The following is a 27149-nucleotide window of genomic DNA, read 5'->3' as shown; positions in this document are numbered from 1 at the left end:
GTATAGTTTAGTTGTTTGTTGAGGGGGGGGGGTGAATAAAAATTCACAGCATGCACTGGCTGTGCCATGTGCTTTAAGTTATGTGTGCTGATTCTTGACCTGGAGAATTTGTGGAAATCAATGCTGCATTATTTAGCACCATTTGAGCGGCTCGCTGAACAAACACCTGAGAGCGGTGCAGTTGGTTCCTGGAGCAGAATCAGCTTGTAGAACCCACTAGACACCAGACAAATGAAGTTCATGTAAGTCTCTGTGTGAGTGCAGATATAGGCAGCTATACACACGTCATGTGTAACAGGCCTTGACGAAAATACCTTAATTCTAAATGACGATGTGTGTGTATATGTGTGTGTTTTCAGTATATTGGCCACAGTTGGGTCAGACTTTGACTTGAGGACCCTGCGGGCTGTTCGTGTGTTGAGGCCACTGAAGCTTGTCTCAGGAATTCCAAGTAAGTGGATCTTAGCCCAGATGTAATGACCATAACCATGTTACCAATAAGCACAACAATTTCCTTCCTTGAATCCTAATGCCTCTACCCTAAAGACGCTAAACTTCTTGCTAACCCTACCTCTACCCCCTAAACCTAAACTACAAACCTGATCTTGGTCCTAAATCCGGAATCCAGGATAACTAACGTCGTAAATCCAAAGTTTCAACTGCTCTCTAGGTCAGCGGTATGCTTATCAAGTGGTACCTGAAATAATTCTGACCTCAAAACATCTACCATTCTCCTGCAGGCCTCCAGGTTGTGCTGAAGTCCATCATGAAAGCCATGGTGCCCCTCCTGCAAATTGGGCTGCTGCTGTTCTTTGCAATCGTGATGTTTGCCATCATTGGTGTGGAGTTCTACATGGGCAGGTTTCACACCACCTGCTTCGCCAGCGACACCGGTGAGTCTGTGGCGTCAGTGGTTCAGTGTCTGTGTTCAACATGAACACGTCACCAACCACCTGAGGCTGGATTTGGATAATGAAATGATCTATATGATGCAATTCTTGCTTTTTAAAAAAATTTCTTTTAAAAAAATGACGTAAGCATTCAAAACAATTACTAACTATTTAGAAAATATGCAAACTTCCCAGGCAAGTAAAGCTGTGTCAGGAAGATGCTAAAGATTTATATTGGAAAAAATTGCTCACAACTTATCACACATTTTGCATATTGGAGGTTGATGGATGGTTGAGAACAGAGACAAAATGACAGAAAGCAGGAATCGTTCAATTGAAATGCTATTATTTGACATTTTTCTTCTGGATGCATGGTTTGTAACTGTTCTCTAATGATAGCTGTTATGTGCCGTGCTGGGTGACCATTCACATCCAATCAAACTCAGTTCAGCCATCATTTAAATCTCAGCAGAGATATCACAGCCACATTTCAAGGACATTTTGGAATCAGAAAATGTGATGGGCATTGACAACCTGCTATAACTATGTGTCTATGAGTCTGTGTGTTCACATTTGTCAGTGTGCATCTGTACATTGTTGTTTACTTTCTACAGTTAGTGTCTTTAATTTGGCAGTACATTTAACAGGCATTGGGATACAACAGAAAGCCTTCTGGTCTGGAAGGTTGGGAAAGTTAATTTCTACAGGCCTGCATGCATGTGTGTGTGTGTGTGTGTGTGTGTGTGTGAGTGAGAGAGAGAGAGGTCTGCCAATTACTGGGCTCTCAAAGACAAAACAAGATACTGTTCTGTGTAAGAGGTTACTTCCATGTCAGTCCATAATGAAAGTGGTCAGATTTTAGTTGAGACTCAACAAATTGTTGTGTGTGTGTGTGTTTTATGTGCATTCTCTTTCTTTGCAGATGAGCGTGTTGCTGATTACCCATGTGGATCTGAACTGCCAGCGCGTTTGTGTGACAATGGCACAGTCTGTAAGGGCTACTGGAGAGGACCAAACTTTGGTATCACCAACTTCGACAACATCCTGTTTGCCATCCTCACCGTGTTCCAGTGCATTACCATGGAAGGCTGGGTTGAGATCCTCTACCATGTGAGTGTCCTTCAACTTTCTTTGGAAAGCTGCGCTCGTTTGCCTGCCCGTGGAATGAAATTATTAGGCACCTTTTTTAATTCATTCAGCAAGATGACCAACAGCCTGACACCCATCTCATGGCACATTTAAAAGGAGCAGATGCACATGAAGTATTCTGCTGCTTTCATGGGTTTACACATCTGTCCCACCTCTGTAGGGTTAGAAGAGTCCAAACACCATTTTCATTCATACACACTCTCCCAAAGCAAGCCTGAGGCTAAAATAAATGCATGTACGAGTGGGAAAATTCTTTGGTTTTACTCAAGCCACTTCCTCAAGATTAGTTTCTGCATTAGCTAATCAAGGCATAAATCAAAAATACTCCCTATCTGTTGTGACGCATGTTTTTGCCCGGCGGATATAAGTCTTAGTGTTGGCTCAGCTTGTCTCTTTAATCAGGTTTGCCTTGTGCGGCTCCAGATTTCCTGGGTTTGCTCATTTGTGCTTTTGTTTGCCGTGCTTCTATGTGTGGATGGGTGTCTGTGGGTGGGGGAGGGAGGGAGGGAGGGAGGGAGGGAGGCATATGAATTGTTTGCGGAACCGAACGTGTTAACCAAACAAATGTCAGGTGTGTCTCCTATGCTTTCTTCAGACAATGAAGCGGCCAAATCACATCGAAGTGGATACTGTGGTGCAGGATTAGTCAGTGTTCAAAACGCATTGCATACACCTTATTTTTTTCCTTGTAGAGTTGATTGGATGGATTCAGTCATCCAGAAGAAGAAGATGCATCTTTATTGATCTATAGCTCATGCATGATCAAAGTGCTACACTGGAACATAGTCACAATAATATGAAATGTTATAACAATGTTTTTTTTTATTTTAAAAATTTAAAGTGAAGTGATTGTCACATGTGATACACAGCAGCACAGCACATGGTGCACACAGTGAAATTTGTCTTCTGCATTTAACCCATCACCCTGAGTGAGCAGTGGGCAGCCATCAAAGGCGCCCGGGGAGCAGTGTGTGGGGACGGTGCTTTGCTCAGTGGCACCTCAGTGGCACCTTGGCGGATCGGGATTCGAACCGGAAACCTTCTGATTATGGGGCCGCTTCCTTAACCGCTAGGCCACCACTGCCCAAATATTAATATATCTGGTTACAAAGTCAGTAATGTGTTTGTAGTCCATTTAATGCCTTGTGGGAAATTAAAAGAAAGATGCAAAGAGCCAGTGAAGTTCATGCAACAGATGATAAATGTTTGGGTTTCTGAATTTTTTCATATTCGGTAATATATGAATAGTAAATATGAAATATCTTTTCAGCATCGTGCGCTGATCAAATGAGTTTGATTTTAGCTTCCTCAGAGGCAAAAAAAAAAGTAAAATTCACATCATAGTCCAGAATTACACCAGGATCGTGAATTTGTTTTCACTAGCTTTGAATTAATCTTCTCCCTCATTTCTTTGTAGCATATAACAATCATCTGTGTTTTTGAACTTCGTGACTTTTAAACGAAACCTAAATATTAATTCAATTTCCATCATCAAGTTTGCTTGCTACACTTTACTGCCTATCATCAACATAGTAATTATATCATATAAAGCATCTACATGCATATTAGCAGCCAACACATATTTGATATTTTAATCTGTAACCTGAAGTCATTAATTACTTTCTAATTTCTGTGCACCTTTATATTCAAACATCTTGGTGATTACAATGAAGTTAAAAGTGATTTTAACCACTACACACATAACCAGAAAAAAAGATAATTAATGAAAAGCTTTTAGCTGGATTTAATTTACCTCAGCCAGATGTTTACATTTTTATCTGATCAATGAACAGACATGTTGACAGTTGTGTATTTATGAAAATGACAGAATTCTCATAAAATCGTCACATTGAGTTTCTGCAGTACACAGCAATCTGTCTCTTTTATTGGTGGAAGAATAAAGGGCTTCTCTTTCAACTGGGATAATATACGTCTGCTTCTGTAATCAGAAAATATCAGCCGAAATCACCTAGAAATCCAAGTCGCCTGGGGGGGGGCATAATACCCCTCTGTTGTCTGGAACACAATTGGCTGCAGTTGTCTGTGTTTCAGAGTCAAAAGAAACAGTCATTCGTCACAGACAAATTAAAGTTGCAGTGAAGTCGGCAGTGCCTGGAAACCTGTCACTTTTGAGAAACACAGGTTCAGATCACAGAACCGAAAGGCTGTGCCACATTAAGAATCTGTGGAGTATAGTATGTTTCGTGTCCACATTTTACCTGCATTTGCCCATGTTTTTTTTTGCAGTGAAGGGGATATATTGTTGATTTCAGAGAAATTACATGAGAATAAATCAGCATGTAATAGAAGACTGTGGACAGCTGTGTTTGTATGACCACTGTGTGTGTGTGTGTGTGTGTGTGTGTGTGTGTGTGTGTATATGTGTGAGAGAGAGAGAGAGAGAGAGAGAGAGAGAGAGAGAGAGAGAGTTGGTATATACTCAGTACCCAGTGTAAACCGTCCCCCTTGTTGCAGCTCTGAGTCACTGGGATTCTGTGAACCTTGATCCTGTCTCCGTGGCGTCCTGTGCTGTCAGCCCAATCACTTTCCTCATTAAACATTTTTAAAAATAGCCTGACAGAGTGAGTGAGAGAAGACAGTGCGAGGGCGAGAGAGAGAGAGGTGAATCGGTGAGAAAGCAGTTAATAATCTCCCGTATTTTTCCTCTGTGGTATCATTTTTCATGAAGTTGTAGTTAATTAAAGTGGTGATAAAGCAGATATTGACATAAAAAGGGTAATGGATGCAGCTTGTAACACAATATTCAAAATCTTGGACCTCACTGAAAGAATTTTGCTTTGGGCCATTTAGCCTTCATCCTATTAATAATTTTTCATGTGCATATGTCCAGCTGTGGACCCTTATGATTATTTCCACCTTTCATCCTATTAGTGACAACTCTGGAAGTAGGCATTCATCCAGCAGCTTTTGGAGCCCATCCCTGGACATTGGGCACAGGGCGGGGTTTCACCGCACACGTCAGAATTTACTCACATTCTTATGCCTATAGCATAATCAGTTCCTAGTGCAATCAGTTCACCTAGTGAGCATGCCTGTGGACAACAGGAAGAGAGAGCCCAGTAAAGGTGGGTTCAAAACACCTATTAGTAAAGGTGTCAACTGACTAAAATTGGACTTGGATTGCTTCAAATCATTGAAAGAGGCCAAGCACCATTAATGTAGCACCATTAATTCAAAACTTGCACCCAATAATGCCCCTGTAAATGTCTTCAGAATGTGTCCATGTGCACCTTCTCAGTAGCATTCTGCCAGATGTTGAAATATTTTATGCCTTGTATTTTTGTGGGTTTAAATTGTTCGTTTTTGACGTGGATTAAGACTTAATCCCAGGACATTAGGTACATTTAATATTTACATTCTTTAAAGTCAAGTCTGTATTTCCACTGTGAGAACACTACCTTTCCAGGCAATTATTTAATCATGTTTCTAATAATAAAAAAAAAAACACCCATAAATTATTTTATGTTATATAACATACATTTTTGTGTAATTGATGGAAATGAAAAATGGAAATGTTTTTCATTTTTTAATAAAAAACTCAATACTACTAAATTATACCTCAGAGTTTTTATAATGAATAAAGCTGAATTAAAAAATACAATCATTACAAGTTTAATACATTTGTTGACTTGAATCTTAGTTTTTTTTAGAAAATATCATGTTTATATACCTTCTGTTCTATAGTCTAGATCCAATCCCACATGAGCTGCTGCTCATTGTCATTCCAACCTTGAATTGACAGATGATTTGACAGCCAAGTTAACAACTGATGTGCTCATTTTAAAACAGGACTGTGAATCGCCTTTTGTTTCCTCTTTTTCTGCCTTCATTACTCCCACACTTTTCTAGCTTAGGGACACCAGTGGTAGAGTGATGAATTGGAGAGCAGAGACTGTGTGGGAGAGGAAGGTGCAAGACTAATAAATCTGAAATTCTGTCAACTTTTGAGGAGCAATTCTTGCTGTGACTCTTGGTGGGGAGGTCATTTGCAGTGAAACCGTAGAGAAGCAGCATTAGCCTGGCATTTCCAATGAGGGTCAGCTTCCAGCATGAAAACCACTTTTATTTTTGGCCGTCGGCAGCCACATCTCAGTTTCCTCTTATGGGCTTATCCTAAGCCTTCTTCCTCTGAAACACAAGTAGATGCAGCCTTGCCTGTACGTCCACTAAAAATACATGTATAATTTTTTGCATGAATTGCTTGGTGAGCTCAGAGGTTGGCCATTGGTCTGTACAGTGATATTTTGCTCCTGATGTTCCACAGAGTGCCGACAACTTCAGTGTATATTAATAACTGAACCAAAAGGGAAAAAAAAACTCCCTTTTCCCTTTTCCAGTTCAACAGTCATGCATCTTGCATATTTAATTGAAGAGAGTTAATTCACAGTTTTTCTAATGTCTTATTATAACGATTGTATGAGTGTGTTATGTATTATGGTGCACTCAAGGAAAAGAATATCATAGGAAGCTTTACTGTGTTTTCTGTGCTCTTTCCAAATTGTAGGTCTCTTTACTTAACAGCTTACTCGTGGTTTTTAGTAGCTGTGTAAAACATAATAAACATAAATAAACAAAATAAACAGTTAATTGTAAAATTCACTTATTTCCATTAAAGAACGGCATTATATGTATAGACAGTTAGATGTTTAAAAGTCTCTACATCTCTGTTTTCCTATTGTCCCCAAAGCAGCAACACAATATAGTTTTCCATCTTGATACTGCTTGAGACCGTTCATTTGTTTATAGAGTTGTTCTTGTTGAGAAATCAACACTTTTTTTTTTTTTTTTGAAAAATGAAATAACTTACATATTTGTGTTTTGCACTTTTATATAGTCAAGAATCAAGAAATCACCTTTTTTAGAAATGGATTTATATCATAAAATTTATCATGTATATGAAAGATTTAGCATATTATGGATGTGCATTGCATCATTAATTACAATACTGGTCCGAGTCAGTATTCAAATTCACAACCTTGGAGGTGTAAAGCCACATCACTAACCACAAATCCACCATGCATCTAAATGACATTGAATGTTGTTTATTACAAACACAAATTATATTATATGGATATCACTATAATGCTATTTAATGTCCTGCTTTTTTTTTTTTAATCAGGAAATTATGTAATCTTGTTTGTAATACAAAAAACATCCATAAAATATTTCCATCATTCCTTATGCTATATAACATACATTTTTTTGTGTGACAAATGTAAATGTATGTTCTGTATGTTAAGGTTGTGCTTGATTTAGGATAGATGGGTTCCTTCCCATGTTCCTATTCGATTCCACGGAAAGTTTCATCATCTAAGACTCAAGCTGCAAATTCACTGATTTGAAAATTATCACAATGTGTTTGCCTATAATTTTATGGAAATCCTGACAGTTCTGGAGTTGCCGGAGTATGCATTGATATGTGTGTAGACTTCTCTTAATTTCATTCAGTTTTTTAAAACTGTTTCTGCGTCTGTCTCCTTATGTGTTGTTTTTTGTGTGTGTATGTGTGTCTCAGGCAAATGATGCAGCAGGAAACATGTGGAACTGGCTCTATTTCATCCCTCTCATCATCATTGGTTCCTTCTTCATGCTCAACCTTGTCTTGGGTGTCCTCTCGGGGTGAGTGTCTCTCCTTTCTTTCTTTAAACCACTTTCTCTTTCTACCTTGTGCTGTCTCTCTTGTTCTCTCTCTCTCTCTCTCTCTTTGGGAGCCATAGTAACAGAGCTGACCCCTCCTCCTGTCTGGGTGGGGGATGGGAGACAGTGAGGCTGGTGACATCACAAGCCATCCACATTTATGTACAACGCCTGCATGACAATGTCTTTCTCTCTCTAACACACACACACACATACTACTTGAAAGCATGTTTGGCCAAAGGGGAAACACTTATGTTCAGTCTTTGTCTGTACATTGAAGTAAGTAACTAAAATAATGTAGCCTGAATTCATGTCTCACATTAATTTAATGTTATTACAGAATTCTTATAAAAAAAAAATAAATAAATAAATTCTTGGCCTGCAATTCTGTAGCTTTACCATTAGCAGATGCTTTGTCTGCTTAGATGTGTTTCCTGCTGCATACGGAATTTCACCAACATTGTATCTCTGGCCACTACCAATAGAAATGAATAATGGTGCAAAGATATTTTCTTTCTATCGTTCTATTTATATGATATAAAAATACAAAAACCTTTATCTTTTAAGTTGAGTTTTGTACACAATTGTTTCAGTTTTTTTATTTATTAATTGTGTAATCAGTGTGAAATTGTAATTTTGAGAGACAGAACAAGGTATAAGTACAGTGGAATTTCAAATAAGCAGTAATACCACGAAAAATATGATCCAAACCTACTTCACTGCTTGTTCGCTGTCACTTTGGGCACTACTGGACTCCATACATTACTTTGAAAAACTATTCATAGCTCTTGTACTAGTGCACAACTGTGAAGTGGAAGGAAAACTGTGGAGAATAGAGTAAAAACTTCTCTCTCTCTACACACAAAGTCACTGTATTCAAACAGCTCCAACTTGATGTTTCCTGGCAGAAAGAGGCATGGCACAATAGAGGTTAAAAGGATGAGCAGTTTCTAATGTATTAACACCAGTAGATTATTATTGCCGTTACATGTAAATATTGTATGAAAAAAGGTACCAATGTTACAGAGAAAACCAAAATGAAAGACAGGAGGAAAATATAGAAAAAGGACAGAAAAGCCTGAACCAAGCTTCAGAGACATCACCTGATCCAGGAGAAAAATGGGGTGAGAGAAGACTCGAGAACTGGAAGGCCCAGTTCCGATGGAAAGGAAGCTGAGAAAAAAAGTCCCCCTCTACCACACGTGAACATCCTTTATACATTTTACCCACCGGAAGTTGTCACAGACCAATCAGAATTAGTTGTTTCTGTCCTGTTCTGCCCCCGGTGTCTCCCGTCTGCGGCAGACAAAGGCAGGGCGGGGTATCACAAAAACCCGTGGCAGGCATTTGACACCTCTTGCCATTTGACAAAGATATGGAAAACGGAGGTGTTGAATCTCTACGCAAAACAAAGGTGCAGAAACCTCATGGCCCTGCGACGTCCCATCTTACAGGTTAGGGTTATGTTGACACATATGTTGCATACCATCAATTTATGCATTCCCAGACATACAATTTAGTACTTTTTTCCCATTTTCAAGAATTTGTTCTTACTAACATTCAGTTTACATGGTTCTACATTCTGTAGTGCTTGTAAAGCCCTGACAAGTTAATAGTGTTTCACCGTCTGAGATGTTTGAACAATTGCCTGCTGTCTTTCTCGTATTTTAATAGTGAATAGGCACGTGGTCTCTTTGTTCTACCTGAAATCTAAAGGTTCAAAGAGAGCTTCATCTCTGAAGGGTTCACAGCTTGTATGTTAGGGCTCTGTCCATGTTTTTACCATTCGTACGCCGCGATTCAGTGCTGTCCACCTCTCGCCACATCTGTTTTAGATCTGTGTTATCTGTTTTTGTGTTTTAGATCTGAAGGTCTGTTGTGGTGTGGGTGGTGTCTCAGTGGGGTGTGGGGAGTGGGCTGGGAGCTTTCACTGCGGCTGGACTCTTTGTGATGGTGTTTGAAGCGAAAGGTCACTATGGAAGACCAGGAAAGACTTCGAGGCCTCAAACTGAGATCTGAGGTGGGGTCAGCCAGAGGGTCAGAGAACGCATGGCCTCAAGAAGGGTTTAACAACCTCAAACAAGTGTTAGGGTAAAATCTGCACAACCTGAGGGACTCGGCACTTAAAGCCTCTCGTCTCACATATCTGTGTGGTGGGTGATGTGTGTGTGTGTGTGTGTGTGTGTGTGTACAGTGAGTTTGCCAAGGAGCGTGAGCGTGTAGAGAAGAGGCAGGAGTTCTTGAAATTGCGGCGGCAGCAGCAGATTGAACGGGAGCTGACCGGCTACCTGGAGTGGATCTGCAGGGCCGGTCAGTAAGAGATTATTACCGTAGTCTTGTTTGTGTGTGTGTCTGTATCTGTGCCTATGTGTGTGGTTGCAAATAATCAGGAACATAAACCTGTTATTATGAGTTGTTCCTAAAGTAAATACCTTTAGTTTAATAACACTGACTTTTTTTAAATTTGATATCCATAAGAACATATAAGAAAGATTTTTAGATTTTTATGTTTGAAGATATGTCTCTTAATAATATTTTTGTCAGTGTTTGTTATGATAGGCATGTACTTTTTGTCTGTGCTTGTGTGTAGTGTTTTTGTGAATTACACTACCATTCATTTAGGGTGTTTAGGGTTAATTAGAAATTTCCATCAAAAAATCATCACAAAAGTACAAAAAAAACAACAACAACAAAGTTTGAACCAAACCCATCTGCTGATGCAGTAGATACTGTACTAGTGTGAAGAAGGGAAGTTTTATTGCTTAAGTGCAACTGTATTCAGCTACACTAAGACTATTGAAATGTTTTTTGTATTAATCAATGAAGCTTTTAAAGTAACAAACTTTAGAACTCAAGACAATGTTTGCTGATAAAATTTCTCTTGAAGTGAAAGTGAAATGATTGTCATTGTGAAACACTGCAGCACAGCACACGGTGACACAACTAAATGTGTCCTCTGCTTTTAACCATCACCCTTGATGAGCAGTGGGCAGCCATGACAGGTGCCCGGGGAGCAGCGTGTGGGGACGGTGCTTTGCTGAGTGGCAAACAGAAACTTTTTGCAATGACTATAAACTTTGAATAAAACTGTATGTCTAGTGTGTGTGTGTCTGTGTGTTTTGTATATGTGACAGTACTCTGCCTCTATTCCAGAGGAGGTACTGCTGGCTGAAGAAGATCAAAATGCTGAAGAAAGATCTCCACTGGATGGTGAACTGAAACACACACACACACACACACACACACACACACACACACACACACACGTGTTTGTGTGGAATAAATGTGTAGTTACCTCTAAAATCAAACCCAACCCATTCGCTGAACCTAACCAATGTTACCAAAAGCAAATGTTTTAGCCCCATTTTCCAGAAAATGACTAACAAAATAAACCCTACTGTCCACTCATTTTTACTGTCCCTTAAATATATAAGCTATAACAGCATATTCGCAATTACAAACGTGAACACACACATACACACAAGACAGATCCTTGCACACACAGGCAGACTACACACAGCTAATGAAGGTGGTCAGTACGTCCCCGTTCATCTCTGCTGTGTACTCTCTGTACACTGTCAAAGGTGCGGCATATGCAGACAAGCCTCAAGACAAATTCACACGCGAGCATAAATACTGGGGATAGGAGGCTTGTGTTACCATAGAAACCGCAGTCATTTTAAAGGCTTTCAGAGATGCCGATTCGTGATTTTCTGTCACACAGTGCTTCTCCTTTGAAAAACGTTAATTGCTGAAGTTCCAGTCGGTTCATTATAGCTTGTTACCATGTCTCCCTAAGGTTCTATAACTTGTGACTGGTCTGTATGACCAAATATGAGGCAATGAGATGTGAGGATTTTTTAATTGCATTTTTTTTTCATTTATTACTTTTTTTCTCTTTCAAAGGTCAGAGCCATCAACAGGCTCTTCTCTCTCTTTCTCGATTTTCTCTCGTTTTCCCCTTGTCTTAAACTCGTCCTTTTTCATTCTGAATTTCAACAGGGAGCTGCATTATCTCTTGTCCACATGAGCTGGTTAGTTAGAGGTATTAATGATATTGGTTAATTGGATTACTAATCCAAACATTATTTCATTCTGGGCTGGAGTCTGAAGACACAAAAACTCTTCTCACTGGCAGTAATGACATTCTCTAAAATTGCAAACTGACCTGATGCAGAGTAATTATGAGCTCTGAGACAGGCTGAGTGGCTGGCTGGATCTCAGGTTTTTTTTTTTACTTTTTTTAGCTGACTTCCAATGTCTGTACCCAGCGGTAACACATCTAATGTGATAAACTGGATTAGACACACAATTTATTCAGCTTGCATTGTACCTACCATGTTTTCATTTGCGCTTTCTCTGTTTTTCAGAATATAACTAATTACCGGAAAAGAAAATCTATGTTGCAAATCAATTTTGAGCTCATGAATAAATTATACAAGCCGTGCCAATGTAGCTAATATAAGCTGTGAAGATGTAGATAAATAAAATGACACCCACTTTTATCACACGCTAATACACAAATGACACACAGTACATATGTCAGAAATGTAGCTGTCTGCCCCAATGTCTGTTTAGTGCTGAAAAGAGGCCGCGCTAAGAAGAACAAGAATGACTTGATCGGTGCAGAAGAGGGGGAGGAACATTTCACTGACATCTCCTCAGTGGGTAAGTGCCGCTTGTGACACCCATCTTTGGGTCTTTGAACGCAACCTTATCTGCTGGAACACCTGCAAGATCTGCAATACCTGAAAACCTTACAGTTACCATATGCATTCGCATCCCTAGAATACCTTCTGTTCTTTCATTGTTCTTTCATTATAAATTAGAGATACTGTTTACCTACAGCAGACTGAATTGTTAAAACTGGACCAGGTTAGGGACTCCCCTGCAGACTAAAGATAGACTGGAATCAAAGGAGATTCTGTGAAGTAAAACCCTCTAGACTGGGAACACAGAACCCAAGCACAGACCTGTAAACATAAAGGAATTTATTTAAGAAAACTAAAAATGGCATTCAGGTTTCTCCTGAATCACAGGTTACTAGCGTAGTGAGTGTCCAGTGTCGCCTATGAACCAAAAGACCCAAGTTCGAACCCCACTTACTACCATTGAGTCCCTGAGCAAGAAACTTAACCTTGAGTGTCTCCAGGGGGGGACTGTCCCTGTAACTACTGATTGTAAGTCGCTCTGGAAAAGGGGCTCTGATAAATGCTGCAAATGTAAATGTACTGATTTTACACATATATTCTACAACTACATAAACACCACGATCGGCCATGACATGAATAAACCAAGTCCTGATATACACTGAGGTAGGGAAGGGTAATGCAGGGGCTGACAGGTACAGGTGATAACGGGGACAGGATACAGGTGCAGATGGACAAAACATGTTCATGGTTAAAGGTAAGGAAGGCAGTTGTTGCAAAAGTTAATCTAATCTAATTTTTTTTTTGCTGATTATGCTATTGCTTTAATAATAATACTTCCTGGAAAAGCTAATCCAGCAACATATTTGCTGCATTTGAGATATTTGCAAATTTAGGCTTCCTCTGCCATTAAAACAGGCATTACTTGTACTTTAACTCAGAAGACCATCGAATGAAGATGATAGTAGATGAAATATTAGGAATCGAACTGGACAGCATACCGACTGTGCCACAGTTTTGTAAATTTGTGTGCCCTGCTTTAGCCCCACCAGGCTCCCCCTTCACACGAGTCAGCCTGAAGAGCAGCAAGAATGACAGCTCCTCGTATTTCCGCCGGAGGGAGAAGAGGGTCCGGTTCTTCATCCGCCGGATGGTGAAGGCTCAGAGTTTCTACTGGGTGGTGCTGTGTGTGGTGGGCCTGAACACGCTGTGTGTGGCCATAGTTCACTACAATCAGCCCGACTGGCTCACCAGAGCTCTCTGTGAGTTTGTGTATCTGTGAATATATGTCTGACTTGCCAATATGCCCATATGAGTCATGAAAAGGCTGTCATTTTATATTAATGTAGCCCATTAACCCTGATCCAATTCATTTGGCTCTCAGATCTGGCAGAGTTTGTGTTCCTGGGATTGTTTCTGACAGAGATGACCATGAAGATGTACGGCCTTGGCCCCAGAAACTACTTCCACTCCTCCTTCAACTGCTTTGACTTTGGGGTGAGGGAGGTGCACGCAATGCACTTAGCCCAGACATGACAGGCTGCTCACAGTGAGATAATTTAGAGAGTGCCGAGCCCTGGAGGGCTCTGGAGTAATTGCTCTGTTATACTTGGACTAAACGATTTACAGTCTGTTTCATCTGCTGACCTTCAATTCTGTTTAATATACCTTCACAAATGTTCCCCTTCAATATAAACAGCACATGAACCTGGATTTTTGTCACATTTGTATGGCTGCTGGTTAACCTGTGATAGTCTGATGGCATGCTTTGGATTGTATTGTGTGTATAGTATTGACATACAAGTAATTTTGTTAAAATTAGATCAAAGATAGATTTACCTAAAGTGTTGTCATTAAACAATAGTATTACATGTATAGAGAGAATAAAGGCCTGTTACCATACTGTTCTCTGACCAGCAACTCAGTATTGCTTTCCAGCTATAGACATTAAAGGAGATCATTCATTTGCATTTACATTTTACAGCATTTATCAGACGCCCTTATCCAGAGCGACTTACAATCAGTAGTTACAGGGACAGTCTCCCTGGAGCAACTTAGGGTTAAGTGTCTTGCTCAGGGACACAATGGTAGTAAGTGGGATTCGAACTTGGGTCTTCTGGTTCATAGGCGAGTGTGTTACCCACTAGGCTACTAACACCCTGGTTGGTTGGGAGTTGGTAGAGACCAACTTATATCAGATCTCTAGATATGATATGATTTGACATGATAAAATCAGTAATGGTTATTTGTGTAGTCTTGAATTAAGCAATTTCTCTGTATCAGAATTCAGATTATCTGATTGTACATATTAACAGTTTTTCTGAAATGAAATGAATGGCACTTATGAATGACAATTGTTATTTTTGTCATTTACACTTCCTGATCAATGTTACTGTTGGGAGGTTTAAAACCCTTTAATGCAATTCACCTTTTGCCTACAAATTTTAACAGTACTATATGTTTGTGAATTTGCTGTGTGTGTGTGTGTGTGTGTGTGTGTGTGTCAGGTAATTCTGGGGAGTATTTTTGAGGTGGTGTTTGCAGCTATTCAACCAGGAGCCTCATTTGGGATCAGTGTCCTCCGAGCACTACGCTTGCTCAGAATCTTCAAAGTCACAAAGTATGTGTTACACTTACACAGCATCTGTAATCACAAACAGAGCCTCAAACACATAAATAGAGCTTTGAAGCTAAGTGCGAGGACAGAGGAATGGACATTTACCCCCAGCGGTATAATTCAAACAATTCATTGTTGTTTGTCTTTTCAGCAAATTGGATGCCTCACATCATGTAGATTGATGTATATTCCTGTCTTATAGACAGAGCTTTATTATGTATATTGATGCATTTCACATACATACACACACCTAATATAACACCTTATCAAACACAACATTGCTGTGTAAATCCTTTATTTTATTAGAACATTGGGATGACACTGAAATAATGTTATCCATTCTGATGTGTCCTGAACACTTTAGGTACTGGAACTCCCTGAGGAACCTGGTGGTGTCCCTGCTGAACTCCATGAAATCCATTATCAGCCTGCTGTTCCTCCTCTTCCTCTTCATTGTTGTCTTTGCGCTCCTTGGCATGCAGCTCTTTGGAGGACAGTAAGTGGCCATACCTCTTTCCACTTATCACATGATCTATTTGGTCCATTAACATGTTTGAAACTAGTGGTTTGGAAACTAGTGTGGGCAGAGGACCCCTTGTGGTCCATAATTAATTGCCAGAAGAGGGCTTAATGCTTAATTAACAGGTCATTGGAAGCTCTTTTTGCACCATTAGGAGCTGCAAATAATTTGAGGACCCCTGTATTTAATAATGCATATTTGACACTGTTCTGTGTGTACAAGCACTTACATTTTAACGCCACCAAAAATTGAAATTCCACAGTTAGTCCCAATAAGAGCCAATACTGCAGCCGCTGCCAAAACTGCGTTCACTTATTAAAATCCAACCTCTTCGCCATGCATGATTTGGGACTTGAATCAGTATAGGTGGATTTTTAATTTGTTTAGTCTTATTCAGCAGCACTGTATGATTTGGATCAAGGCTGTTTGATATGCTTGTAATATGAATATAAGTCTGTTGTGTAGTGACGTCAGTGCTTGACTGGTGGATGTCAGAGTCTGCAGGATGTCATGGTTTAAAGATCTGAAATGTCTATAGGACGTAACAAGTAATACTGTACTTTGCCTGGAATGACATTTCAAATTGTGCTTTAAAAGCTCCATGACATGCATGTAACTCATTATAATGCAGCTCATGGCATCATTCCGTTTCTGCTTTGTGACCATCTCTGCTTCTCCCACATCATCTCATCCCTGTATGTAATCCCACCCCCTCTTTTGGAGCTGAGGTTGGGAGGCAGCATCTTCTTGGTGACAGGATTTACTGCAGGGTGGCATTTCTTAGCTGTTAATCCTCCACTTTTGTCTACTGCCTTATAAAAAAATGCAGTCTTCCCTCTGCAATATCTCTCTTGCTCTCTGAATGTGTTTCTTTGCTTTCACAGCCAAATTTTAATTTTATTTATTTAATTAGCACACCGATGATAATTGGTCAGTTACAACATAATTCTGCCATAATTGAAATGCCATTGGAAAGCATTAAAAAATAAATCATGTATTAAACAGTGGGCATTACAGATTTTCTGTATGATGACCAGGATTTCTAAAATGACTAGACAGGGATGAGCTGATGAATGTTATGGATATATCTCTATGATATATATTTTTTGCCTTCTTTGTCCGTTTTAACAAATGCAAATAGACCAACTGGTTTTGGCTTTGGTTTTGTGTAAGTAGCCTATATTGTGTTGGATCAATGTGAATTGACCTGGTGTATAATTGTGAGGTGTAGAGTATTAAATTCAAAATTGTATTAGTTATGTCAAAAAAAGTTATGTCTACTGTTCCATTGACAATTAATAGCAGTCATTTCTTTGCCTTAGTTTATTGCCCATTTGTGTTGGGGACTTAATTTGTGGGTTTTCCTGTGTTGCCTGCGCAGTGATGTTTTGTCCCTATTATTGCCTTTGTGTGTAATTTAGCTCCAGATTATCAGCAGGAAGCTTGGACTCTATGATTAAGGCTATAAATGGGCTTGTGCTGAGGTCATGTACATTAAACAGAAAGCTCTGGGCTGATTAAAGTAACAGCCTCTTTTCTGTTTTGATCTATGTTATCAAAGCCTTTCAGACAATGTCACTCAGGCTTGTTGTGCAAATTGATTCAGAGAAAATGAGAACTAGAAAGAAAGAGAGAAACAAATATCAATATCTATCTATCTTTGTAAAAGGTCATATCTATACATCAATATACTGTTGGATATGAGTCTGAATGTCCTTCATAGGCAATGTATTGTATTTATTTGTATGATAGAAAGGCATGGCAGACATTCTATGATCTGATCCATCACCAACGTGAGGATTCAGCTTGAGAATTAACATATTAAGTCATCCACAGGTCTCCAAATGTTCAAAGGCATGGGAAACTCAGGTCTTAACTGTCACGTTATAATAGCACTATAAAAACGAGTGTCTATTGTAACCCCCTTATTCAGGTTTAACTTTGAAGATGAAACACCAACAACCAACTTTGACAACTTTCCTTCGGCAATAATGACAGTTTTCCAGGTAAAGAAATCTTTTTGTCGTATTATTACAGTATTATTACAATATATGTAATTGTGTAAACTATTTTATTGTCTTGCAGATTCTGACTGGAGAGGACTGGAACGCAGTCATGTACCACGGGATTCAGTCTCAGGGGGGTGTCCAAAGTGGAATGTTATCCTCCATTTACTTCATAATACTCACACTCTTTGGAAACTGTATCCTCAGTCATACAGTCTGAACCATTATTAACTTGTAAATGCCGTTATACATTTACATTTACATTCAAGGCATTTGGCAGACGCCCTTATCCAGATTATTATTGCTTTTAGTTATACACTAAAAGCAATAAGAAAAGCACTCTTGTCGAACTTTCCTGATCTTAGTTTACCAGATACACTCCTCAATGTCTTTTTGGCCATTGCTGTGGACAACCTGGCTAATGCACAGGAACTTACTAAGGTAATTGCTCAGGAACTTGCCACACCTTTTACCCCAACACTGCACTGAAGTCATCTGGTGTTTGGGGTAATGGTCGTCTGAACAGAGCAAGCATAACTCTTCATACCTTTTGGCTAGGATGAAGAACAACAGGAAGAGGAAGCCAACAAGAAGCTTGCCCTACAGAAAGCCATGGAGGTGAAGGAGGTCAGCCCCATGTCAGCAGCCAACATCTCCATTGCAGCGTAAGTCCATAGGAAACTCCAGTCTGCTCAGTGCCTTATATCAGTAATACTCCACCCTTCTCTCTTCTGGGATACCTCTGTCTGACTTTATGTTTTGTCCGCTTGTTTGTTTATGCCTTTGTGTCTTTGTGTTTCGAGAAATTCCTCCTTTATCTAACATTTTTTCACCTGTACATATAATAGTGCGCATTTGGATGGATTAGTTCTGAGTGCTTTAGGGTGCAAATAGAGATGACTAATGGACAGTAAAAATGACTATTCATGTGTATTAATACTCCAGCATGTTGCCAAACATATTAGGGGTTAACTGGAGTTAATAGCAAAAGCTAATGGGATGTATTTGTGAAGGTTAGTGTGGATCAATAGAGAAAATTAAGGGGATTAACAGAGAGTGCTGTTAATAGTGACCACTGATAGATTAACAGTGAGTGTTAATGGAGATTTACAGTGCACGATAATGGGGATTAATTGAGAGCCCCAGTGAGGAGGGTTAATGGCCTTGACTTTAGTCCTTTTGGGAGATGTGATAAGTGTCAGCACTGTCTTTGATTTAGTTTAAACATTATGCATCTTTTCATACTTCATATAGAAATGAATATTACTCTTCCTCTTGCTTTTGGTGTGCAATATTTCCATCTATACAGTTGAATGGGGCATTGTGAGCGCTGCTCACAAAGAGTGATGGGTTAAATGCAGAGGACATATTTTGTTGTCCTGTGCTAGGCTGTGTGTCACAATGACAAAAAATTATTACTTTCACTTCATCACGTAATACGCAGTAATGGTGTAACAAGTAATGTGACACCAAATGTTATGTTTAAATCTGTGTTTATGCAGTTTGTTTTGCACAGCTATGCATAGTTGCACCACTGGATGAGTATCGCTGGCCACACAGAAAAATAAAAAAAACAACTGGCAACATAAATTTTATTTCAGAAATTCTACAATAACCAGCAAGCACCGTTTATAAAGAACATATATTATGTATTGTGCTCTTTTTATGCCATTATTATTTACGCCATTACTGTTTATGTTCATGTGTGTAAAGGCACTATTCCATAATGCACAATAACATCCTGACAAAATGTCCAAAGGTTACATTGAGGTTGAAATATTACACACCACTGCTGAAATATTGTAGTTATATTCAACTGTATTTCTTCTGCTCTAATTCCTTGTGCTTGCAGAAGAGCTTTTCGTGACACATATAATCACTGAACAAAGTGTACTATGCAAAAGTTTTAGGCAGAAGTAAAATTAAATGAATAAACTTCAAGTAACTATGAAATTGTTCAGGACGAGACAAAAATAGTAAAACACTCAGTAATTATTGAAAAGGGAAAGTGGCAATAATTAAATGAATCTAGATAGATCTAGAGACCTTGTAGATATCTGTGGAGGCATTTTTGTGTCATTTTGTGTCTATAGACGTAATTGTTTAATGCCAACAACATTTCTTGCAGCTTAGATAAACAGTGTTTTTTTTTTTTTTTTTTTCCACTAGTGACATTCGATGACACACAGGACCTGTCAATGGAGGTTCATGCAGACACATTTCACTCCTCATACTTTATTCATCTTTACTTTCTGCTCTTTTCTTATGTGCAGTTTTGTAAAGCCCTCTCGCAGCTCGTCCATCTGCAGCGTTAATTCACCGTGAGTTTTTACAGATATATTCACCCTCCCCTCTCCTCTCCTCTCCTCTGATAATGGGCCCTGTCTGTATCCCAGTGTGCCGATCCTCTGACATTCTAAAATGTCTCTTGTACCCTCTTTTCAGAAACAAGTATGTAGAATCAAGCACATGAATGGCTTATTGAATTAAAGTGTATTTCTTTCATCAGTGGATGAAAGCTTTGTGATAATTGATGTCTACAGACACAACGTGGTGAAGATGATTTGTGATTCATTTTGCTTCATTTGATTCATTTTGGAAAGATTCCTTAACTTTTGATCCTACCCACTCTTCTCTGCTTCTAGAATAGTGTAGTGTGTGTTTCTTAATGACTGTCTTCTATGTTGTGTGTTGTCCCTTGTCTTTTTTTTGTAATTCTCTCTCTCTGAATGTGTTTTGAATTTTTCTGCTGTCCTTAACCTGTCTGTCCTGCTGCTGTCTCACTCTTTCTGCTGTTTGTAGGGGTTTTATGTACTCCCCTTCCCATCACTTTGCGAGGTACAGTCCTTTTAAACTGCTGCTGTCACAAACACATTACATATAGAGGACAATGCAAATGCTCGTTCATCCAAAAAGACAGGCTGCTCAATCTTAGCCTTTTCATTATAAGTATTTTTATTGGTTTTGACCTGTTGTGCAAAAGCACTCGAGATGAGGGGAAGTGCCTGTGCCTGAAGCTTTCCCTATATATTGTAGCAAAAGTAATATTATGCATGTGGTCCTGGTTTTATTTGTGTGTGAAATAAATCTGATTTATTAACTGTGAAAATCACACGGCACAATACACTGATGCTTCTCCGAACATGCTCATTAAAAATCCAAAATAACTTTAAAGAACATGAATGTCCCAAATGCACAACTGTTTCATAACGATTCCAGAGATGCTGACATTAACATTCTTATATGTGTATATATAATACACACAAAACACATCTTAGAGCACGGTGGAAAATTCAGTGTGTTTGTCATGAACATTGTAATATCTATCTAATTTTGAAGATGAGAAAGTCAATACCTCAGAATAACTGCACATTAAAAATTGTCATATAAACAGGCATGTGTAGAGTTAAAAATTAAGTTAAAAACTTTTTTCTTGACATGCTAGGTTGGAATTCACATTCACACTTGGGTCTAGCTTCATCTGGAATATGTTGCCAATTGAATTATAATTCATAAGAATGAGCAATGTACCTTGAAGTAGATTTTTCACATTTAAGGCATCTATCAGACGCCCTTATCCAGAGCGACTTACTATCAGTAGTTACAGGGACAGTCCCCTTGGAGACACTCAGGGTTAAGTGTCTTTCTCAATGACAGAATGGCAGTAAGTGAGGTTTGAACATACAACTTTAAGGACTGGTGTGTTATCCACTAGGCTACTACCATGATTCTTTTTACAAATACATAGCTGGAAATGCCATATAGTGTGATAATTGGCTTTTTATCTTAGTGAGTTATCTCTGAGGAATTGACAGGTAAAAGCATCCTTGTCAACATACTTTATACAGTCTTTAGACAATTTCTATATATTTTACTACTTTGTATTAGCCTATTTAGTACCAAGACCAAATGTTTTTTCAGTTTTCAGGTGCCTGAAGGCATCCGTGGTGCATTTGTGGACAGTCATACACAGAAATTAATGTCAAAAAAAATGATCATCTCTTACCCTGGTGGTTTACCTATGGCTCTTTGTTAGTAGGGAGCAGCGTTCGTTGAAACTGTCCGTGTGGGAGCAGCGTACCAACCAGTTACGTCGCCACAACCTGCGCTCCAGCAGTGAAGCTCTCTACAGTGAGCTGCCACCCGAGGAACGTCTTCGCTTATCAGCTGCCCTCCAACAACACCCTGATCTGAAGGCACACCATGACCGGCCACTGTTGGTTGAGTTACCTGACGGTAATTCCAGTGGTAATGTGGAGAACGTTCCTGAAGGAGACCAGCAATGGGATGGCTGCCATGTGCCAGCACAGTCGTCAACTCAACAACACAAACACCATCGCCACCGCGAGCACACCAAGAACAGCAATGGAGATGGCCGACACCATACCCACCATAACAGAAGCCGGGAACAGAAGGATGGAGTGCACGAACGCCGCCTGAGCCTGGATGGGGTGACCAACGGCAGGCAGAGCCAGGACAGAGTTGCTCAGTCACGCCACCAGCACAATCAACATGGTGCTGGATCTCCAGAGGAAGGGGGAGGCAGGGAGGAGAAAGACCACAGGCATCACCAGGGCCATCGCCTCATCAGGGAGGGCAATGGAACTCTCAATAATGGTGGGCAGGACACAGAGAGAAGGAGGCATCGGCACAGAATGGGCCGAGTACAGTCAACGCTAGATGGAGAAGAGAAGGGAGACGCAGAGAAAGGTGCAGCCAGAAGCAAGACACAAAGGTGAGTGATCATAGCTAATGCCAAAAGATAATTTTGTCTTAATTATAATAATCTGATGCAACTATTTGCATTGGTATTTACAGCAAAATGATTTGAAATTTGACAAAAAGTGTCAGTGGGTGTGACAAGTATTTTTGTTCTTTTTGGTGTGTCGAATTTTAGAGGTATTTACTTACAGCCATTATAATAATTATGCACAGTGGCATGTTAAGAGACTTTACTCTAGTATTCTCAGAAAGAACCATGTCTGACCATAAATACATTTGACACAAATGCGCTTTAATGATCTACTGTATTCTCCAGACTCAGTGTAGCCAGATCATTTTTTTTTTTTTTTTTGTATGGAGCCCATTTAGTAAGTAGTAAGTAATCACTTGCTACTTACTATAAATACTTTGTGTGCATTTTGGGGCATTCTTTGATTTATTTGAAAGAGAATCATGTATCCTGAATAACTATGACAGTAAGCAAGTTTGATAGGGAGAATGGGCGCATTTTTAGACACAGTAGTTGCTTGTATTTAAGTCTTTGCTGGCAACACATGCCTCTCTTGAGAAAACAAGCCTTTATTAAGTTTAATCATAATCAGGCTTTTATTGGCCAATTATGTGAGCAAACACATAGAGGGAATTTGATTCCGGTCAATGGTGTCTGTCAAGCACAACTGTAAAAAACAAAAACATAAAACATGAAAAAAATGAAATATAGTCTAAATTTTATATTCAGAAAGTATGTGTGTGTGTGTGTGTGTGTGTGAGTGTGTGTGTATGTATGTATGTGTGTATATATATATATATATATATATATATATATATATGTATATGTGTGTGTGTGTGTGTGTGTGTATACATATATATATATAGACACACACACATGCAGTTGTAATGCTGTAGGTAAACGTTTTGGACTTTTAGTTGGTCTCAGAAGGTCACCGTTTTTGAAGGTGAAAGTTATTCTACAATATAGGGAGATTGTTACCAGTTGTGAGTAATGGCCAATTCATCAAATATGCAATCAACACAGGGCTTGATTGATTTTGCTTATACTGAGATAATTACCTTTGCAATATGTGTCAACCCAATGTATTCCTGTGCCTTTCCAAAGCTTTTCTTCTTCTACACAATAACCTGCCAGAATAATAAAAATTTACTTTCTGCATATACAACAGAAATGTAGCAGACATTTTTATGGAAAGGCCTGTTTCAGAAATATATATATTATAGGAAAGGCAAAGAGTGCTAATATTACGAAGGTAATAATTTTTTATTAATTGGAACAATAAAAACATTCAAACAAACATAAAAATTATTCAGTCAAATCATATTTACCAGTGTAGTGATACCTCACAGCCAAGTAAAATAGTTTAATTGAAGTGATTGGCAAGGCATACAACAAGGATCCTGTAATTCTTGCCTCAGAATCAGCCAGAGTGATTTTATACTTATGTATAAATTTATATGGACACACAAATGCCTTTGTGTATTTTGGAGACATGGCAGACACGCTCTGTAAGGATAGAAAAGTGACGTGGATAGAAGGTGAACGATCTGCATTGATGTTTTTTAGAGACAACCAAGTGGATGCAGAGGACAGTTCAGCCACCACACCCTTGCAGTGCACAGGTGAAGACGTGCTGAGCGGTGTGAAGCCAGAGGACAAAGACAACCTCAAAAACAACATCAGGAGTGTTCAGAGCACCATCCCCGTCACTATCACAGCACCATCCAAAGAAACGCCGATGCACAGTCAGTATAGTACAAATACTTACTTACTGTTAGTAGCTACAATATAGTGTGATATATTATAACTTCTAAATGTTTGTTTTGATTGTATATTGTATAGGTAATTTTTTTCAATTGGCCTTCCATGTAATGTTACCTCAAATAACAGATTTTGGGGACCAGAAGGATGTAATTTAGTTTCCTCTTATTATCGCCATGTAGTGGAGATATGTCAGTGAATACTAATATTTACAACTAAGAGTTAACCTCTTTATGCCAGCTTGTTACAAAAAAAAAAATCATTGATAATGATCAGAAAAAATGCTCTTGTACTGTACGAATATACATAATTGATTTTGTATGATAATCTATGGAGTTTCATTAGACTGAAGATTTGGCCAACCTGCTTCATACCTGTTCCTGGTGCTGGTTTGTGCATCAAACCGCAGTTGTCAGTGGGCATGAACTGATCAACTTGTCTCCCTGTCTGTGAATGACTGGCACATCCTTGCAACTGTAATCTTTTGGATGCCTCAAGTGAATAAAATTGATGGGGATAGCCTCTTGTTGAGCGAGGAGAAGAAGGACCTGGAAGAGGCACAGAATGGACCTCGGAATATTCTACCATACAGCTCCATGTTCGTGTTTGGTCAGACAAACCCGTGAGTGTAAATTAATATTTTTTTTGTGCTTTCTATAGGTAGTTAAATAGATGCAAGTGCTTGTTATGACTATTACATCCCAAATTCTGGAAAAGTTGGGTGATGTGTTATAAGTCAAGTGTTCTGTCATAAATAAAATGTTGGCTCATGTGATTTGAAGGTATTTAAATGTTGTACAGCATACAAATTTAGGCACGTCCCGACCAGAATTTGGGTTGTATATTACCCACAGAGATGTAAAGAGGAACAATATTAATGCAAGGTCTTTAACCCCCAGCTCCCTGGGCAACACATCAAGTGTTACTTATAAATAAATACTTATACTTATAAATAAATATAATTTTTAATTCCAGTCATGACAGGCACACAAATGCCTTAAATGGTACAGATGACTAAGGTACAGAAAAATAAACGCAAGGTACATTATTGTTCTTCAGTGGTGGCCTAGCGATTAAGGAAGAGGCTCCATAATCAGAAGGTTGCCGGTTCGAATCCCGATCCGCCAAGTTGCCACTGAGGTGCCACTGAACAAAGCACCGGGCGCCTGTCATGGCTGCCCATTGCTCACTAAGGGTGATGGTTAAGTGCAGAGGACACATTTCACTGTGTGCACCGTGTGTTGTGCTGCTGTGTATCGCAATGACAATCACTTCACTTTGATGCATTTGTACCATATAGGTACACAGTGGTACTTTTGTTCCTCAGTGTGTATGACTTCTTATGCTGCATTTGCTCTACTTTGAGCTATGTTGATTATGGTGGATTCCCTGTTGTGTAATGCTTTGTGTGTGTGTTTGTGTGTGTGTAGGGTAAGGAGGCTGTGCCATTATGTGGTCAATCTGCGCTACTTTGAGATGTGCATTCTGCTGGTCATCACCATGAGCAGCATAGCTTTAGCAGCTGAGGATCCTGTGCAGGCCCATGCTCCTAGAAATAATGTAAGGACACGGTTACACACACAGTCTGATTTCACACATAAAAACAAAATGCATTCTTACATGCATACTCTCAAAAATACGCCCCCACAGACACACACTCACTCAGCAGCTGCATTCAATTACAGACATCTTGCTCAGAAATGCGCTCACATGAAAACACACGGATCTATTTATTCATCTTCTGAATGTCCAGACTTCAGTGCAAAGAAAGTGCAGAGTGTCTTTTTTTTTTTTTTTTGGTCTTCATCGTTTCTTGGGCTTCGAAAGCTGTGGTGCTGTTTAAAATGTATTTGGTAGTGTATAAGTTGTTTGTAACAGCGTAATGGATGAAATGCAGGCAAATTTTATGGCATGTGCTGTGTAGTATGGTGTTGGCGAGTATTCCGTAACGGTGAAGTAGATAGGCTTTGTACCTCTCGTACCACTGCTGTACATAGCTGAATATGCTCCTAGAAATGACCACAATGCTCTGTGCTGTATTACGCCTCAACGCTTCATTCTTCAGGCCCGGATGGTCTGTCAGAATGATAACAGAGGACGTTACTCGACACTTTTCTGATTCTGTGTGGTGGAAAAAAAGGACATATAAATAAACATGATTCTCCCAGAGACTGCATGTTGGACGGTGTGTAATGTGCAGAAATTCATGGTGCATAAAGTACATTATTCATTTTTTTTACAGCTATGTGCGGCAAGTAATGAATGTAGTGGATTATATTTCAATGGTCATAATTGATGTTTTTTTTTTTTTTTTTTTTTTGGTTCCACGTGTTCATTTTGGACTGAAAGAGCTGAAAGCTTCTCTGCCTAAAACACTGAGTATGTGGGAAAATGAAATGTGAGCTCAGTGACAGACTGGTCTCAATGAGCACATGATTGCTGCATCTGCATTAAGTACAGAACCATGACCAATCTGAGGGCCTGATTGCCTGAAAGTCTGAATGATTCTTTGAAAGCTGTGGTTTGAAAACCACAGTTTTGGCCAATCAGGCAATGGAATTCATGATGCCATCCAGTCAGGCATCTTGCATTAATGCTAATAAAAGTTGTTTGTCTTTTTCAGGTGCTTAAATACCTAGATTATGTCTTCACGGGTGTCTTCACATTTGAAATGGTTATTAAGGTAAGCATAGCAGATTGTATGTAATTCAGCCAATACTGAACGCATTCCTGAAAGATTCTCTAAATGGGCATTTAAACCACAGAAAAAAAACATTTAGTAGTTAGTTTTTTTAAATTACACATTTAAAACACAATTAGTCTTTTTAAGCATTAGAGGCATGCTTATTGTTAATGTTGTCTGTTATCTCCTTTGCATCATTTGTAACTCTCCAGATGATCGACCTTGGGCTCCTGTTACATCCTGGATCCTACTTCCGAGACCTGTGGAATATTCTGGACTTCATTGTTGTGAGCGGCGCTCTGGTTGCTTTTGCTTGCTCGTGAGTAAATTGCATGCATGCCAACATCCAGACAAAGGCTTCAAAGTAAACATCCAAATAAATGTCTTTTATGTAATCACCCAAAAGGGTGCAGGGAGGTTAAAGGAGTTCTGACTGATACATATATAAACAGTGTTTTGTAATTGTTCTACAAAACATTTA

The 27149-nt window shown here is 39.2% G+C and overlaps 1 protein-coding gene across 25 annotated transcripts in view; it reads left to right on the top strand.

Moving 5' to 3' along the window:
* The window catches only part of cacna1bb (calcium channel, voltage-dependent, N type, alpha 1B subunit, b), a 74251-nt gene that overhangs the window by 21143 nt on the left and 25959 nt on the right, over window positions 1–27149 (top strand). For 14 of the 25 annotated variants that reach the window (XR_003749154.1, XR_003749153.1, XM_028972759.1 and 11 more), the window contains 23 exons: window positions 360–451; window positions 741–893; window positions 1813–2000; window positions 7576–7679; window positions 9892–10007; window positions 10851–10907; window positions 12276–12365; window positions 13390–13608; window positions 13731–13843; window positions 14854–14966; window positions 15328–15459; window positions 17417–17489; window positions 17569–17686; window positions 17863–17930; window positions 18048–18154; window positions 19763–19810; window positions 20292–20327; window positions 21526–22224; window positions 23791–23969; window positions 24484–24607; window positions 25416–25545; window positions 26609–26668; window positions 26881–26987. Coding sequence is in view for 23 of the 25 variants with exons in the window: in XM_028972759.1 (XP_028828592.1) it covers window positions 360–451; window positions 741–893; window positions 1813–2000; window positions 7576–7679; window positions 9892–10007; window positions 10851–10907; window positions 12276–12365; window positions 13390–13608; window positions 13731–13843; window positions 14854–14966; window positions 15328–15459; window positions 17417–17489; window positions 17569–17686; window positions 17863–17930; window positions 18048–18154; window positions 19763–19810; window positions 20292–20327; window positions 21526–22224; window positions 23791–23969; window positions 24484–24607; window positions 25416–25545; window positions 26609–26668; window positions 26881–26987 (3126 nt within the window). In the remaining 2 variants the exon portion in view is untranslated. The remainder of the gene's footprint in view (window positions 1–359; window positions 452–740; window positions 894–1812; window positions 2001–7575; window positions 7680–9891; window positions 10008–10850; window positions 10908–12275; window positions 12366–13389; window positions 13609–13730; window positions 13844–14853; window positions 14967–15327; window positions 15460–17416; window positions 17490–17568; window positions 17687–17862; window positions 17931–18047; window positions 18155–19762; window positions 19811–20291; window positions 20328–21525; window positions 22225–23790; window positions 23970–24483; window positions 24608–25415; window positions 25546–26608; window positions 26669–26880; window positions 26988–27149) is intronic. The other 11 variants (XM_028972780.1, XM_028972777.1, XM_028972769.1 and 8 more) reach the window with 5 other exon arrangements.

This window comes from Denticeps clupeoides, chromosome 3 (genome assembly GCF_900700375.1).
Source record: "Denticeps clupeoides chromosome 3, fDenClu1.1, whole genome shotgun sequence".
Lineage (NCBI taxonomy): Eukaryota > Metazoa > Chordata > Actinopteri > Clupeiformes > Denticipitidae > Denticeps > Denticeps clupeoides.
Note: the sequence above shows the minus strand (reverse complement) of the source record. Positions and strands in the feature narration are given on the sequence as shown.